General features: G+C 35.3%; 5 protein-coding genes across 8 annotated transcripts; 2 read left to right on the top strand and 3 right to left on the bottom strand.

Annotated features, from left to right (window-relative positions):
- Positions 1–16: 16 nt before the first annotated feature.
- Positions 17–3127, bottom strand: LOC18045141 (alpha-soluble NSF attachment protein 2). Of its 2 annotated transcripts, XM_006435789.2 has the most exons (9): positions 2757–3123; positions 2252–2301; positions 2038–2110; positions 1726–1805; positions 1297–1448; positions 1025–1184; positions 893–940; positions 506–586; positions 17–270 (listed from the first exon to the last, which is right to left on the bottom strand). In XM_006435789.2, the coding sequence occupies exons 1-9, from the start codon at positions 2899–2901 to the stop codon at positions 190–192; spliced, it is 870 nt and encodes a 289-aa protein (XP_006435852.1). In that variant the 5' UTR covers positions 2902–3123; the 3' UTR covers positions 17–189. The 2 variants fall into 2 exon arrangements, with proteins under 2 accessions (XP_006435852.1, XP_006435851.1); XM_006435788.2 differs by lacking the exon at positions 893–940 and having other exon boundaries at positions 2757–3127.
- Positions 3128–5131: 2004 nt separating this feature from the next.
- On the top strand, positions 5132–8427 carry LOC18045142 (amino acid transporter AVT6C). 2 transcript variants are annotated; one of them, XM_024185866.1, is made up of 7 exons: positions 5132–5341; positions 5799–6207; positions 6296–6448; positions 6557–6760; positions 6873–7338; positions 7446–7607; positions 8175–8427. In XM_024185866.1, exons 1-6 carry the CDS (start codon positions 5183–5185, stop codon positions 7570–7572), a joined length of 1518 nt encoding a protein of 505 aa, XP_024041634.1. In that variant the 5' UTR covers positions 5132–5182; the 3' UTR covers positions 7573–7607; positions 8175–8427. The 2 variants fall into 2 exon arrangements, with proteins under 2 accessions (XP_024041634.1, XP_006435854.2); XM_006435791.2 differs by lacking the exon at positions 8175–8427 and having other exon boundaries at positions 7446–7641.
- Positions 8428–8656: 229 nt separating this feature from the next.
- LOC18045143 lies at positions 8657–11086 on the bottom strand. The gene is made up of 6 exons (XM_006435794.2): positions 10994–11086; positions 10833–10896; positions 10470–10577; positions 10285–10383; positions 9638–9763; positions 8657–9012 (listed from the first exon to the last, which is right to left on the bottom strand). Exons 1-6 carry the CDS (start codon positions 11021–11023, stop codon positions 8867–8869), a joined length of 573 nt encoding a protein of 190 aa, XP_006435857.1. The 5' UTR covers positions 11024–11086; the 3' UTR covers positions 8657–8866.
- A 12-nt stretch (positions 11087–11098) lies between these two features.
- On the top strand, positions 11099–14761 carry LOC18044117 (ribosome biogenesis protein NOP53). 2 transcript variants are annotated; one of them, XM_006435793.2, is made up of 11 exons: positions 11099–11508; positions 11952–12133; positions 12216–12287; positions 12597–12677; positions 12769–12879; positions 13125–13210; positions 13306–13425; positions 13505–13627; positions 13987–14053; positions 14160–14236; positions 14508–14761. In XM_006435793.2, exons 1-11 carry the CDS (start codon positions 11340–11342, stop codon positions 14512–14514), a joined length of 1095 nt encoding a protein of 364 aa, XP_006435856.1. In that variant the 5' UTR covers positions 11099–11339; the 3' UTR covers positions 14515–14761. The 2 variants fall into 2 exon arrangements, with proteins under 2 accessions (XP_006435856.1, XP_024041635.1); XM_024185867.1 differs by lacking the exon at positions 14160–14236 and having other exon boundaries at positions 14508–14760.
- A 53-nt stretch (positions 14762–14814) lies between these two features.
- Positions 14815–16608, bottom strand: LOC18045145 (protein NUCLEAR FUSION DEFECTIVE 4). The gene is made up of 2 exons (XM_024185865.1): positions 15441–16608; positions 14815–15261 (listed from the first exon to the last, which is right to left on the bottom strand). Exons 1-2 carry the CDS (start codon positions 16562–16564, stop codon positions 14832–14834), a joined length of 1554 nt encoding a protein of 517 aa, XP_024041633.1. The 5' UTR covers positions 16565–16608; the 3' UTR covers positions 14815–14831.
- Positions 16609–17384: the final 776 nt, after the last annotated feature.

The following is a 17384-nucleotide window of genomic DNA, read 5'->3' on the forward strand; positions in this document are numbered from 1 at the left end:
CAAACCCGAGAGAGAGTTCACAGGGTGGCAATCATACCCATTTCAATCAAAAACCAAACCAAGATCAGTCAAAGCAACGCAGACAATTGTAATCAAGTGTAAATTGACTGACACACACAATATACCGTACAATCAATCCAGAGGAAAATATAAAATCAAAGCACATTAATGTATGTATATATGTCAAATTTAGGTAAGATCGTCCTCCTCCAACTCTTTGGCCTTCAGCTTTTCCTTCACTCTCAACAGAAGGGTCGTCTTCCATGGATCCTGTAAATATCAGTTTCCACAAATAGGTAAACAACATTAGGATACAAGGATGACAGCAAGAAATACATGATATCACATAAGTAAATATTAAAACAATTATAAGCAATACATAAAGAACAAAAACTTATTCCTCGGTGCGAAAATGTAGTCAAGACAAATTGCAGGATTACTAGACTCTAGTGAATATTTAAAATCCAAAATTCAGAGAAGCTTGTAAAGGTAGAGAGAAATATACCAGAGGTGTCATGCTATCAAACTCCTTAACAACATCTGTAAACTTCGCAATGTCTTCCTCATCCATGGACGCAGCAATGTCCTAGCATACAATTGAAAAGCAGGGTTCATTGAGATTTCCATTCTCAGATGCCAATAAAGGTAACAAAAAAAACTACCGAAAATACCATCATATATAAAAAATAGGTTACAAGTCGGTGGCATGGGGTTCCTACTTAGAAACAAGTATGAATAATTAAGGATACAAGATTGAAACATGCAAATGAGTAAAAAAAGTAGATACTTTTGCCAACCAAAATAATAACAATAAAGAAAAGCTCAATAAGAATTGATTGAAAGCATTTGGTACATGAGATCCTGAAAGAATTTCAGCAAATACGTGACTTACCGACAATAGTCTGTATTCACGTGTTCCAGAAAAGGTAGGATCCATGTCCTGGAAAAAGCAAATGCAACAATTGTTTAGTTTTAGCCAACCATATGCAATGCTGTAAAGATTAAAATGAAAGCAAATGTAAACCTGGTATCGCTCCAATGCGTTGGTAATTGCAACAACATCACCCTTGCAAAGTTGGCATATGCCAGCATTAAGAAGATGTCCTTTCACTCCATATTTCAACAAGTTGTTGTTGAGAGACTGCCTAGCAATCTCTTCATAAATCTCAATTGACTTGTGATATCTGGAGAAACACCATATCCCAGTCAGCTAACTTTCTCAACTCTGGATTAAGTATTAAAGGAGTTATAAAGAAACAACTCAAGTACAATGTCTTCTAAAGCATATAGGCTTACTGTTCCAATTCAGCAGCATATTGTGCAACTTTCTGCTTGCACTGGTTAGCAGAAGTTGTTACTTCTTCATTTTGGAACATATCAGCTGCCTTCTCAAAGAAAACAATAGTCTGTTCAATGTTGTGCTCAGATTCATACAGCTCAGCAATTTCCTGCACACACACACACACACACACACACAAAAAAGACTGCAAATCGTCATCCCTAATCATATTGATTTAAAGAATTCTACGGTTGAAATTACTCCAAAATCAATTTCCACGACTTCTAACAGCATAGAAAACAATGACAAGACCAAAAAGGAACTGCACAACAATAGTATCCACAAAAGGAGAAACTGACAATTGAAGAATATTACACTATATAACAATTAATAAAACTGATCATCAAAGAATTTAAAACTACAATAAGACAGGAATCACACAGTACCTTATAATATCTTGCAGCCATACTGAGCCTTCCAATGTCACAAAACATATTTACAGCCTGTTCTAAGCAAGATATGGCCTCTGCAAAAATGAAAGGTCAAAACAAAACTTCATAATTTGGCATACATGAGTCATGACAGTCCCTTAAAACAAAAGCACAAGAGATAACATTGCTTGCTAACTCAGTCTCTCATCAGTCAAAGTAGTATCATAACCGTATGATGGACGGACATACTAATGGAAAGTCAGCATCCAGTAGTCACTCAAACTTAACTAGCATGGATGTAACCAGGATGAGAAGCTAAAAACTTACCATTTGAAGATGTTTTCTTATAGCAGTGGGCAGCATCAACATAAGCTTGAGCAGCTTCATGTTTGCTTTCCAACTACGAACACAAGTCAATAACATCACATAAGTTCATATAACAACTATTTTAATAATAAACTGGAAACTTCACCTTTTTCTTCTGCTTATCAATTTACTTATTTTCAACAAAACACTACTCACCAATATCCAAAACACTTACCTTTAAATGACAGTTTGCCAACTTAACATAAGTTGCTCCAGCTTTATCCCCTGCATGACAATGAAATCAATTTTTCAGAATATGGCTTTAGCAGAATTTGAAACTTATAAATGCAAGTAAAAAAAAAAAAATCATTTTTGTTTCGAGCACGAACACATAACATTCCTTCTACCAAACAATGTCATCACTTTATACATACGATCAAAACATCTCAAGACAGCAATGATACAGTATAAACTGATCAATCCAATCAAACCCTAGTCTTCAATTCGATCGCCAGCAAAATATATAGTTTTCTTTAAAAGGAAAAAAAAATTCCTAGTTTTCCACAACTTGAAAAATACAAAAATGCGTCATATTAATCGCGTCAGCATACAATCATCAGCAAGATAAAAAAGTTCTCCATTTTCTTTTCACTTTCCAACACTTTCTCCGGAAACAAACAGGATAACAGGAAATCAAACAATAATAATAAGAAAGCAAAAAAATAAAAAAATTAAAGTACATGATTTGGCGAGCTTGAAGGAATTGGCGGCTTTATCGAAGAGATCGGCGGCGTCTTCGTACTTGGAGCCGAATAAACCCCAACCATTAAGCTTTTTCTCCGCTTTTTTCTCGAATTCCTCGGCTCGAGCAATCTGATCGCCCATTTTCTTTTAGTATTTTATTTTATTATAGGCGGAGAAATGAATTAATCGGAGCAAGAACTAGAAGAAAATAAAACAATCGGGAAAAAAAGGGGAATTGGTAGTGTCAGAGGTTAGGTATTTGCTAAGAAAGGAAAAGTAAAGAGGAAAAGAATTCTCAAGAGTGCGAGAACTGAGAACGAGAACCGCTGGTTTCAGTGCCGTAGAGGTGCCGTTGGACTTTGTTGGATTGGGCTTTTATTTGGGCCTGATCTTTGGTTTCGTTTTGGGCTTAAGCTTAGTTTAGATATTCATGGATTTAGCCCTGGTATTTAAAGGTCAAACCGTTGATCCCGAAAGAATAAAAAAGTGATTGATTGTGATTTATCAGCCTTTCCTTTATTTGTATTTTTAAAGTAAAGGACTAAAAGATTGTTGTATTACCGAAGGAGTTTGGTGTCGGCGCTCTAATATTTTAGGAAAACTTTTCAATAATCTTGAAGATAATGATAATTTAATATTTGAATTCTAATTTAAGTCTTTAACTACTCATTTATTGGATAGTGAATTTCTTTATCATACAACATAATGTCATATTAGTTGCCACTTAAAATAGAGTTTAAATGATACGATAGAACTTTAATAAGAGATGTCTTGTGACGTGACATCTACTATTTTACTATTTGTGAAAATAGTGTTACATAGTTTAAGTTTAGTATGTACTTATGAATTAAAGAGTTGTTTGTTTTTTGTTTGAAATTTTAATTTTAATTATTTTCATACATTTAGAGTTTTTAAATTATTTATTTTCTATAACTTATGTATGATTATAAGATGTTTAGGTCTAAATGAAAAAAAAGAAGTTAAATATTATGACTTTTATCTGAATGGAACTCTAATAGTCTCTTTTAATAATACCCCCTATTAATTTTTTTTTCTTATTATAAAAATTATCCTTTTATTATTATTTTTGTTTATCCATTTTCTTTGTTTTACGGGTATTCAACTATCATTTTTTTTTTTAAATTGTGAATGGGAATTTTAAACGCAATAGGACTTTTAGGTGAATCTCTTTTATAATAGGTCTATCTCTTTGTATTTATAATAATTATTTTTAATAGATTTTAAATTTTATTTAATAAATTAGTTTTAATTCAAATGATTTAAGAATCCTTGGTTGGCATACATAACTAATGAGAAAAAATATCAATATAATATACTAAAAATAATATTATAAGTATCATCTATTAATGTACAAAAAAAATTCTTAAATATATATTATATTTTTCATGCTTTGTTAAGGTGTACAATATCAAATTTTATTTACTAATCCAATAATTTATTTATAACTTGTCATGTGTTTAACAAATAAATATAAGTATTATTAATATCTATGAGGTTATATATTGTCAAAATATAATATTTTAGATGTTTTCTTTTTTTAAAAAAAAAACTTGATACTTATATTCAGATATTGAAAAAAAAAATTAACATGTCATTCAGATATATGTATTCAAACTTATTTAGACTTCAGTTAAATTTAAACCCATTTAAATTTCTGAACAAAAAATAAATAAATAAACGCTATCTAAATATTGGGATTACTAATATTATTCAAATAAATCCAACCTAAAATTATAAAACTCAAAAATATTTTTAAAAAATTACTTAATAGCAACCAAACCATTTAAAATATTTCAAAGTTCAACCAATGATCCGGCTCAAAAAATAATTTTACTATGACTTATCAACCTTTATTTAATAATTTATTAAAAAAGAATTATTTAATAATATATTATTGATTTTAAAGCTAAGATCTAACTTCAATGATAAGAAATAATCTCCCTTAGACCATGATCCTGATGAGTTCTGTAACTCACTGATATGCGTACGTTAATAAAATAAAATTCATGTACTTGGGCGTCAAACATTACAACTCATACCATGATCATATCCTTTGACTATTTTATTATAAAAAAACAAAAACATCACCATTTCCACGTTTGCGTATATCTTTAGAACCCGACGTTTTTGTATCTTTGTGTCTCTATGTAGGCATGTCCTTGTCTGCATATATATGCACGGCCACCTTAATTTGTAGAGAGTGCTTGTTCTAACTTCTATGTATGGTAACTAAGCTACAAATGCAGGCTCATTTTTCACATGGGCTGCTTTGCTTTTTATTTTCACATTGAATATAACTTAAAATTTCAAACTTTCACAAATTGGGAAATGGACGCACTCATTCAAATGGGTTTCTCTGATTTATTTGAGAAACTTATTAATTTCTCTATCGCTCGTCATCATGGTGATCAGCATAATCATGAACAATAAGCAGCCTTTAATGACAGTCATCAAAATCAAGAACAATGGAATATATATATATATTTTTGTTCCCTCATTTTTGGCTGGTCAAAAACTTGATGGGAAGCTTGTGGTATTGGAAGAAGATGAACGTCAAAAGGTTGTATATATATCGTCAAGTAAGTCCCACTCTGTGGGCTCTCTTATAATTGTAGTTGTACTATTCCAATAATAGATGCCTCAAGGGTGCTTTTATATAAAAGCCCTCTATTTCAAACTAATCACCTGTTCGAACTTTGATTAGCCAAGCTAATGTCTCCGTCGCCACCTGAAAAGCATTAACATTTCCTGCTTTTGCGTCCAAGTACATGCTAGTTTTCAACTTTTACGTCTATGTACGTTCGTCACTAATTCCACTACAGTCCAAGCTGTCTCGTTGCCATGAATAAACGGAGGCCAATGAATCCTTTTTTTGTCTAAATCCAATCTTGCCCTTCATATATCTTAGCTTAAAATTAATCACATCATACTCTCACTAATGACATTTTGGCCATTTAACAACCAACCATACACCTTGGCTTATTATATACTCACATTAATTGTCTGATTATGAACAGCAAGACAACCTAATCAAATACCAACCTCTAGCCGGAAAACACGCGGTACAGATGTCGCCGGCTGCTGGATTACAAGCACCGCTGCTGCCGAGCAGCAAGACGGAGAAGCGGCCATCGGTATCTGGTGCCGTGTTCAATGTTGCAACTAGTATTATTGGAGCTGGGATTATGTCAATTCCGGCCACCATTAAGGTCCTGGGCGTGATACCAGCTTTTGTGCTGATTGTGATCATTGCCTGCCTAACTGACATCTCCGTGGATTTTCTGATGAGATATACAAATGCCGGTGAGACGTCGACGTATGCCGGTGTCATGAGAGAGTCGTTTGGACGTGCAGGATCAGTTGCAGTTCAACTCTGTGTCATGATCACTAACCTTGGATGCTTGATCATATTTTTGATTATTATTGGTAAGTCTTTGATTCTTTGTTTTGAAGGCGGAGGATGGATGATTGATAAAATGGCAGATCTTGGTTAATTCTTTTGGTTGATGGTCAGGTGATGTCCTGTGTGGCAAGCAGCCCGAAGGATCAGTTCATTTGGGTGTGTTACAAGAATGGTTCGGCTTTCATTGGTGGAATACGCGAGTCTTCGCTCTGCTATTCGTTATGGTGTTCGTGATGCTTCCGTTAGCCTTATTCAGGCGTGTGGGTTAGTACCTATGATGAAATGAAGCCTTCAAAATGATGCTATATTTGATTATTCCGCCATGAACGTTTGAACTTCTTGCTGACTTTGTTACATTTGCCATATTTCCAGGCTCATTGCGTTTCAGTTCTGCAATTTCTGTGCTGCTTGCTGTGATATTTGTTGCTATATGCTCGGTTATGGCAATATATGCTGTCTGGGAGGGCAAATCGAAAACCCCAAAACTACTACCGCAGTTGGACAACCATGTGTCAGTTTTCGATCTTTTCACTGCTGTCCCAGTTATTGTTACAGCTTTCACTTTTCATTTTAATGGTGAGAACAATTCATACAAGTTACTCAGAATTTCATCATTCTGTTGTGTATTCTAAAATTGGCGGTGTGTCTCTCTGTTTTTTTATTTTTTTATTTTGGTGGTTTTCTACAGTTCATCCGATAGGTTTTGAGTTTGACAAGCCTTCTGACATGATCACAGCCGTAAGAATTTCATTAGTAATATGTGCCGCCATCTACTTCTCCGTAGGCCTGTTTGGGTACCTTCTGTTTGGCGAGTCAATCATGTCTGACATCCTCATAAATTTTGATCAGAGTTCTGGTTCAGCAATTAGCTCATTACTCAATGACCTTGTTCGGTTAAGCTATGCACTTCACCTCATGCTTGTGTTCCCTATGTTGAACTTTTCTCTGAGGGCTAACATCGATGAGCTGCTTTTCTCCCAGAAACCTCTTCTGGCAAAAGACACCAAAAGATTTTTGTCCATCACCCTTGTGCTTCTAGTATTCTCTTATACAGCAGCCATAACGATCCCGGACATATGGTACTTCTTTCAGTTCCTAGGATCGACTTCTGCTGTCTGCCTCGCTTTCATTTTCCCAGGTGTCATTGTTCTCAGGTACTTCATTTTTCATGCAAGACATGTCCATTCTCACCTATGGCTTACCGATGTTTCTGCTCAATCTCAATCTAATTCCTTCCATTGTTTCTATTTCTAACTTGCAGGGATGTTCATGGCATATCAACAACAAGGGATAGGATCATCGCAACAGTGATGATAGTTCTAGCTGTAGTCACTAGCACAATAGCAATTTCCACAAATATATATAGTTCGATTAGAAACAAATCCTAGTTTGTTTCCTGATTTTTACTCTTTTTTGTACAAAGGTGATATATATATATTCTTTTCCTTCTTTTTGTATTCTTTTTCTTGAGAATCCGATGTTGTTTTGGTCGCATGTAGAATTGATATTTGATAAATGTTGTTTATCAAACACATTAAGGGAGTTAAATAATGCAATTTCCTGCTATATAATAGCAAATGATTCTGCTTTCTTCTTTTGCTCCTGAATGAAACCGATAAATGATGCTTCATGAATTGATGATAACTTCTCAAAGAAGATATTAAATGAATAGTTTCATATGAGACCTTGCTGAAAATTTTACTTGAAATGAGCAGTGTTAGACATACATATGACACCAATACAAGACATTTTCACTGTGGATCACTAGTAATGCCGAATGAAAGCATAATCAAATACCCGGATAAACATAAACCCTGAAATCTTCCTTAAATTTCCAAGAGCTCCATGTGAAGTTATGATTCACCTGCTTAATCAAGTTACCAGTTTAATTTTGTGCTTCTATATAGTATTAACTTTCTTTAGTGGAGCATGAATGTTTTGAAGACTATGTACCTCAGCAATCACAGTTTCTCCTCTGTAAACTTTATAGGGCTAGCGAGAAGAATGACAAATCAACAAATCTGAAAGTCAGAAATTCCTGTTTAAAATCACTTGGAAGGTACACTTCCATCCCAGTTTTTGTTTGAAGAGGAGAATGATTTGCTTTCTGCTGAATAGAATATCCCTTGGCTCCGAGCTTTCTCCTCGACGAACCGTCCACTATTGAGATTTTATGTATTACTTGTACATTAAACAATAAATGAGTCAGATGCTTCACTTTATGGTATCGAATAAAAACATTTATACTTTCATTTTCAATTTTTTGCATTTTGTTCTTGTTTTGGTTTCTAGAATTTCATAGCAATTCAACTTACTTTCGGGTGTTTGTGTTTTATGTCATTGTGTGCTCAATTTCCTGGTAAGTCAATAAATTTGAGACGTTTCATCGTATGCATTATGATTTTATGTACATTTGCGGAATTTTCATTGCGTGTATAAATACATAATAAATTCTATTTGCTTTCGGCAATCTTTTGCTGAAACAGTGTGTTAATGAAGGAATAACGTAAAAAAATAGAAACACTGCAAAAGTTAAATTCTCAAATATTTTTTTAGAGTGAACAGAAAGATACAGGGCACTTTCTTGTTCTATCGGAATAAACACAACTAATGAACTTAGACCTGCTTTCTGCCGAAACTGTGTTTCAAACTTAGAGTTCAAAGAGTTCAAAATAAACAATCTCAAGAAGGAATATCATATCTCAGGTCTTGGAACCTCTTCAGTAAGCTTGATTTGTATTTCTCGACCTCAGCATCGTCTAACGAGTCTGGAGTAGACTTTATAACTGATATTGCCCCAGCATGGTGTAAAGCTCCAGCAGCTTCATCTGCAGCATTAGATGTGTAATATAAAGAGTCCAAATAATAGAAAGGAGGATATTTGACAACTTCACATATCCCTCTTATTGTGATCCAGATTCAAAAGACAAGCATTGAAAGAATTCCACAAATTAAGTGATGAAATCAATAAGTTAGTCTTATGACTCAAAATGGTCCAACTCTCTGATAACATGAACATGAGTTGGTCGTTTAAAGAATCAAGAGGGATCTAAAAATTCCCTTGTTTTATATGTAACTGATTTCTTAACAATGGCATCCACGAAAAAGTTCTTCAATCTCAGCTGATATCCTGCTTTTTCTAGTTAGAATAGTGAAGTTTCCATAATGAATTGACAACATGTCACAGCAAGATGCAAACACACACAAACCTCCGGTAACATCAAAATTTAGTTTCACCAAGCAATGTTGCGCAGATTATACGTCTAGACCATTCACAGGGTTAGATCAAACCTAGGTGGCTAGATTGGAAAATTTTACAAAGAATCTTCAAATGAGAACCTTCACAATAATAGCTGTGAAGCTATCATAGTTGAGATGTAACTCTTAAAGGAGTTACAATTTAAGCATCAAACGATTGATGCACGAAAGCATCTCAGTGAAAACATATCTAACCCGAGTGTGAAAGCGCAGCAAGAGCCTTCAGGGCCTCTTTCCGTGTGCGGTCATCTTTAGCAGCTCCCAGCATATTTACAAGCTCTTGAGCTCCACCAATCTCTACTATTTTCATCCTCCTTTCATCTGCAATCAAGAGGAAAGCAAAATCTGTATATGAGCTGCAATCGGTAAGTAATCGTCAATTGTCACCTCTAGTTCAACAGTAACGTCATTAGTTAGCCATAAGCTCGCACAGACAGTCTCCAACTACAAATAAAGTGACCTAACTGGAGTTACCCATACCAAATAGGAGTGCATGAAACGCTGCAAGATAGGGCCTCACAATGACACAGGATATAGACGAGACAAGTCTTCACCTCAGATAACAACTGGAATCCTCAAATTAAGAGAAGCAACAAGATCCTTAAAAGGCAATAAAGAGTCCAAACTAGTCAACAGATATCCACGAGGACTAAGAACTTTGAGAGCTCATGTTCAAAGAATCATTCTTTCAGAAGTGGCCATGATCAGAAAGCAAATTAGGAGTGAGGACCTCTGCCTGCCAAACTCTTTGCCTTACACAATCACAATACATTGAAGCTAAAAATTTACTATCCATGACTATCCCCAAAAGAAAAAAGAAAAGAAAAGGAAAAGAAACTTACCATCTATTGCAAAACGGGTCAATCTAGATGCCCCCATTCTTTTAAACAAAGGGTCCTTCACTTTCAAAAGTGACACAGACTGTTGCATCAAGTTATCCCCTGGAACAGCAGATCATAAGAATTTCATTAAGGATCCCTACAACATAAGCCAGTTAAAAATTGGCTCAGAAAAACTATCCACATACCCATGTATGGGAAGAATTGATAACCAACAGCCGCTGCTGTACCGGCAAACAACAGTTTCAGTAACCATCCTATTTTCCTTTCGGCATCCTGTTCAAGGGCGAGGTCATCTGGAAGTACACACACACAAATCAATGATTTTCTCGCAATATCCTTCAATCCAAAATTTCATCACTTCAATTACTATGCTACCAACAGGATAAAAATCACGAAAATGAATTATAAGAATCATTTCTTTCTATAATTTCTTCAAGAAATATTTCTAAATAAGGAAAGTTGCAAAACATATTAGCACAAACTGGCACTATGATAAAAATTCAGAGCATTACTCAATCAAATATCATAAAGAGGAAAACGAAAACCACCTTTTCCATTGTATGATGAGAAATTACGAAACTGCACATTCCCAGCTCTTCCTCTACACACATACTGCATCACATATAAAAAATAAAAAATAAAAAAAACACAACAGTTAAAAACAATCATCATAGTATCTAATTGAGTTTGAGACAAAGCAGCTAGTTACGGTGGTAAGCTGGGATGCTAGCGTGCGCATGATGGAAAGACAACCTCTTTCCAAGCTCACTTTCAAATTTCAATGGAGCTTTTTCGACCCTCGGGCTCGCTCCAGTGCCAGTCTCTCATAGAGAAGTGAGAAACCCGAACGAAGTTACCAAATTGCCCTTGGTCATTGAGCCCAATGCAAGCCCATCCGATGCAGAACCCGAACCGGCCCAAGCCCAAATAGAATCATAATTCATACCATTAACGAAGTGAAACCGAAACCCCTCTCTTTCTTTTTGCTTCGGCATTCGCAACAGCGGCAGCGGCAGCGGAGGCGCAGACACCACAAACGGAGAAGCAAAGAAGAGATGGGGAAGATAGCAAAAGGGTCGAGGAAGGGAAAGAAAGCGTGGAGAGCTAACATAAGCACTGAAGATATAGAAGATTTCTTTGAGCAATCAAATAAAGACGCTCTCTCCGGTGGCTCTCTTTCTCAGCTTCCGAACGACTCCCTTTTCTACGTCGACAACTCCAAAGGTTAGACAAAGCTTCGAGCATTTTTTGACTCGTCTAGGCATATTTTCGTTGAACTTTGATTTTGGGTAAGCGGGGGGCTATAATGAGGAAGCAGCAAACTCAATCAGGCCATAGCATAAATGCTGTCGATTAGAGGGGGAAAAACGTAAAATTCACATAGAGATATGATAAATTTCAGTTGAATCACCTTATCTTTACTAGAATTTATATCCGTTAGATAGATTGATTTTGCTAGAGAGCAAGGTTTTTGATTGTAAAAAAGTACATTTGCACTGTTAGCGGAAGGTGCACAATTTTTATTATGTGGTTTAATTATTGATTAATTGAAAAAGATTTTTTTTTTTTTAAATTGTAACTGTTGGCTATGCTTTTGAAGTTTTGTTGCAGTTTTATTGATTATGCTTATTTTTGTGACTTGAGTTTTTGGTGATTTGTAATGACAGATCTTTCAGTGAAGCGGAAGATCGAGAAACATAGGGAAAAGGTACTCCGCTGTGACAGTGTGCTGCAGAAGAATCCTTTTGTTCAAGCATTGCCATCGTCAAAGCCTAAGCAGAAGAAGAAATCCAAGAAAGAGAATAAGGATGTTGTGAAAGAAAAGGATGAAACTCGGGATGGTCAGAAGGTGAGCAATTATTGTTGGATCCTAGTGTCTTTTGATACTTGAATTCAAACTAATTTCGTGTTATTTCGATTTATCATCTCAGAGTGATGGTGCATCTGCTTCTGGCATGGTTGACTTATGGGCAAACGAAGGTGAAGGAGACAACCCGAAAAAGGTAAACTATTATTATTAACTATTTGAAATTTTGAATGCAATTATAATCACCTTTGGATGCCTGTGTAGAAAGGAATGACATTCTGCGGCATTATTGTTCATGTGAATCAGCATCTATTCTACAATGTGACAGAATGGATTCACTGCCTCTTTTCTTTTATCTGGTTACGACATACCTTTACTGTGAACTCTAGCTGGTTCCAAATTTTGGGAGCTGTATAAATCAACATGACAGTGTTTGAAATAACTTTTAAGATGCTTTCTTTAAAGGTATGAGATGGGCCTTAGTTGATAGTAGGGTCATTGACAGGTCCCAAAACCTTCAGTTATTCCAGCTGTGGAAGTTGAGGCTTTAGGATGCTCATACAATCCCACGTTCGAAAGTCATCAGGTAAGTTCTTAATGTTTGATTCTTGCATATGTTGCCTGCTTATGTTGTTCATCCAGATGGCAACTATTTTAGTTCCTTTGCATCAATCCAGGAGTCATTGGCTCAAGCTGTGGCAGAAGAGATGCAGAAAGTCTATCGAAAGGAGTTGGGTCCTGAACCAGTTCCAATTACCGTTCCAGGAGAAGTTATTAACGATGAAGATGTGAGCTGCTTTTGCTCTGTGAATTTATCATTTACCTAGAATGCTAAGATTTTGACCATGCAACGTCCAAAAACTGGAGTTTATATTTGATATATGTTTCAAATGAGTCGAGGTCCTAAGGTCTTTGGTGTGCCTATTTATCTGAAGAGTTCATCTCAAGTGAAATAAGCACAACACTGAGGACCTTTTTTTATATTAGTTTACAGTATGTGCCATAAGCTTAACCTTATCTTTTTTACCATCAGAGGTACTTTCTTGAGGTGGATAATGGAAGCGATGATGAAAATGTGGAGAATTTGAGCGAAAATCAAGCTACTGGAAATGAAAACAGGTAAGCTTCTTAGATTTGTTATGGCTGTCACAATAATTATTCTTTTTCTATCTATAAATAATGAGAAATCCTTCTGTTTCAATATCATGATGCAGATCTAGAAAAACAAAGAAGGTCACCCGGGTTGAATTGAATAAGAGAGAAAGACACAAGGAACTGCATAGAAAAGAAGCAGAAGCAAAAAAGAGGGAGGAGCTTTCTAAACAAATTGATAGGTAAGATGTTTTTCATGCTTCTACTAACACATATTTGTTCGTAGCTTATTCTTACAATCGCTTCTTCTCCTATTTGCAGCTTGCCGAATATTATTGAAGAAATAACGAAAGAGGATGAGGAGAAGCAAAAAAGACATATAAGGCGTGTTGTGGCTATGCAAGAAAGACTAAAAGTTCGCCCGCCACGCTTGGGAAAGCACAAGTATGTTTTTTGCTTTTCCATTTTTAATATTGAAAATTCCGCTTAGCTCATATATTCCTTTTGCTGTTTCTGCTTATTGATTTTGGGCATAATTTTTTATAGAAGCTAATGTAAAATATCATCTTTTTACACCATATTTCACACGATAAAAGCCTCTGAAGTTCTGTAACTTCTCAAGAAAAAGTAAAAGTTTGGTGTAGGATCAAGGATAACAATTGACTACATCAAAGGATGCTTCAATATTTGAGAAAAGTATCACATACTTTCTAGAGAAAAAACATGTTCAATTGATTTTTTCTTGAAAATTGTGATTGTAATTTTCTATATAGCAGGCACACTAATTGGCAATTTTGTTTCAGATTTGAGCCGGCTCCTACACAAGTCCTCCTATCTGAAGAAATAACTGGGTCTCTCCGTAAGCTCAAGGTATGTTTCCTTTTCTTTTCTTGATGTTTTCCATTTAGTCATCAAATTTCTTCTTATTGTTTGTTTTTGAATGAACTGATTGTTTTTTTTTGTTAATCACCATTAGGGTTGTTGCACCCTTGTAAAGGATCGGTTTAAGAGTCTAGAGAAGAGAGGATTGATTGTCCCAGTCAAGGGCAAAAGGTTAGATGAACTCTCCACATTGCTTCTGCTTTTCCTTTCTCTTGCAGTGGCTATATTGCTAATTAGGGTGACAGTAGATTACTTGAAACAGAGATTATAATGTTGAATATTGGGAGTTAATTTTTGCTCAAACACTAACTCAATTTTATTATTATAAAACTGCAATATATGTTTTTCTACAGATGGAATATCTACTGGTGAATTCCTTTCATTTTGCATATGATTTATGTATGATTATGCTCACGCCATTGAAATTTATATACTTGAACAGGAAATAGAAAGCTGCTCTCCCTTGCAAAGATTCTCTTACGTGGTTTAGCTTTTGATGTGTGATGTCAAGGTATATCTTACCAGAAGGTTTCGAACTCGAATTGCTTACCAGAAAATGAGAGAGATGCATCTAGGAATGCAGAAGACTTACCAGTTCTTCATGTTTTAGTCTTCTTTAAATGTATAATTACTTCGGTTTTTGCATTTGTTAACCCAGTTTTGAGTTATTTATGCCATTGGCTTTCTATAATGTTTCCTTAAGATCTAATGACAAACACGACTCGACGTTTACTTAGGCATACAACAAACAGCATATCGTTCAAGGTCACTGTGAATGTTTCCTCCGCATTCGTAGATACAAAACAAAACTAAGCATTGTACCAATGAAGCTAATGGATCCCCAGACTGTAAAAATAAGCTGATGGCATTTCAGAACCCCCATGCATATTTTACGATCATGTTCACCTTCACCTTCTCTTTGGTAACTGTGAGCGGCCAAGTATCCGAAAAGAAGGATTCCGATGGGAACGTTTGAACCAACAATCGTTTGGTGAACAAATGAAACAGGTGAGCCAATGAATTCTGATGTTGAAGCTGCAATGATAACATTTATGGCTCCTGTGCCAGTTCCTATAATACCTGTGCTTATGTGAAGACATGCGTTGCTGTTGCCGATGAGCAAGAAGAAGGCTAAAGGCATGGGCATCATTATGAGCATCACTGCTGTTGCTGCCTTGGATTTGATTGATTTTTCCCTGAAACAAATAATTTTATGTCAAATTTAAACATATCAAGCTCTAACATGTGTACTGAGATTTATAACGGCTAGTGAATTCATGAGACGGCAATACGTTGCCTACTGGATCATTGCTTGTTTATCAAGACTGACATAATTTTGGTATATATTGAAGTTTACAGCAGGAGATGATCAAACCTTGTGTACCATGAGAAGATGACAGAAAAGATCTTTCCAAAGAATAAGCTAAATGATGATGTTGCCATTAGAAATGAAGCTTCATGGTAACCTTTCAAGTCGCAGATTATATCCAAGTTGCTGAGATACACCATTCCCAGAGTAGTCCCACACATACTCAGCAAATAAAACAACCAAAAATCTACAGTCTTCAATAAATTTTTTGTGTCCCCATCTTCAGTATTGCTCTCTTTTTTCCTTTTATCATCTTTAATAGTGTCCTTGAGTCCCTGGCAAGATCTGTCCCGCTCTGGTATCACCTTCATGCCCCATAATATTTCTAATATAAGCTGGTTTGCAGTGACGAGCAATGCCACTACAAAAGGTAGCATTACCACCAGCACAAGACTCACCACTCTCAATTTCGGTGACAATTGTGTATAAGGTTCAATAATTGTGGCATAAACTCCTGTTGCAATAGCAATCACCAACATAAATGGAAACATTTTTGCTTCCTCACATTCAGTCACTTCTACACAATTTAGCATAGCCAAAACCAACCCAATCATAGCTGGGGCGACACAGCATAAGAGGAAAAAAATACTAGTATTTGAAGAACCTAATAATTTCTTGCCTTTTAATCCTTCAACAAAACAAGTGTAAATCTTGCCACTAAATCCACTATAGCTTGATGCTAGTGCCATAATATTTTCATGACTATGCTTGAAGTTTCTAATGGCGACTAACTCACAATAAGTGTTGATCCAACAAATGCTATTGCCTGCGATAAAATTTAACAATAAGATTTGCTGATATGAGAGATTGAAAGCAAATTCATCATGATATATTATGCACAAGAATTGTACACCATATCCAATTGATCCAAATATCAAACCAATTATCAAAATCATCCATGCAGGAAGGTGCTCTGATGCAAAACTTGAAATGCATTCCAAGAGCCTTCCACTTTCAGAAGCCACAATCAAATTGTTGAGTTGCACTCTAGAGATACCATAGTATTTATGTATTAGCTTGAAGCATGCTGCATAAATAAAGCGGGTGCCATTCATGGCTTGTAACAAAGCAATGCCACCCAAAATTAGCCATGGCAACATATATTGCCTATAGCCAAATGGGCTGTCCATGTTTGTTTAATTATTGCATGTTAATTAACATAGGCGTTAGCTTTATAGTGAGTTGCAGAAAGGCTGAATTTTTTTGCATGAAAATGCTTATTTATTTATTTATTTTGTCCTCCGATGTTAAATTGGTTATAAGTAGCTATCAATGGATCCTCACTTACCAGACGATAAAACTTATATATATATATATATATATATTGGGTTCGTTGGTTGTGGCATTGTTGCTTGGAGAACTGCAATTGTAATTCCTGATTCAGAAAGGTTTAGAAGCTCCCTTGCAGCCAAGTATTAGTTACAGTTAGATTTGCCAAAAATTCATTAGATATGACGGCGAGAGTTACTGATTCAGAATGGAACTTTTGGTACGGTTTATTAAATTTTTCGGTCTGAGTTAAATAATGTTGACTAGGATAAATCAATTGCTTAGTTATGATGAAGAAAACAAGTTATGTAATTATGTACATATAGAAAGCTGAGATTAACAGCTTTATCCCAAGTGATATGGTATACATTAGAGATAGGCAATGGTTGAAGATGGTTTGTGATTTAACAATCCCACTTTCATTCCAATTACATAAATGTGGACGAATCTTGCCCCTTTTTTTATATTTGGGACCAAGATTAATACTAATTCTGAACCATTCAATATCCTAACCCCTCCCCTCCCAATTATCTCAAATGTTATCACTAAATCAGGGGCGAAGTGTGCAGGGGACTAATCCGAGCTAAGTTTTCTTTTTTTTTTTTTCAAAAAAGAAAAGTGAATTACAAAATTACCATTACTGAAATTCATTTTAAAAATAAAAATAAAATAAAAAATTTG

This window comes from Citrus clementina, unplaced genomic scaffold (assembly GCF_000493195.1).
Source record: "Citrus clementina cultivar Clemenules unplaced genomic scaffold, Citrus_clementina_v1.0 scaffold_4, whole genome shotgun sequence".
Lineage (NCBI taxonomy): Eukaryota > Viridiplantae > Streptophyta > Magnoliopsida > Sapindales > Rutaceae > Citrus > Citrus x clementina.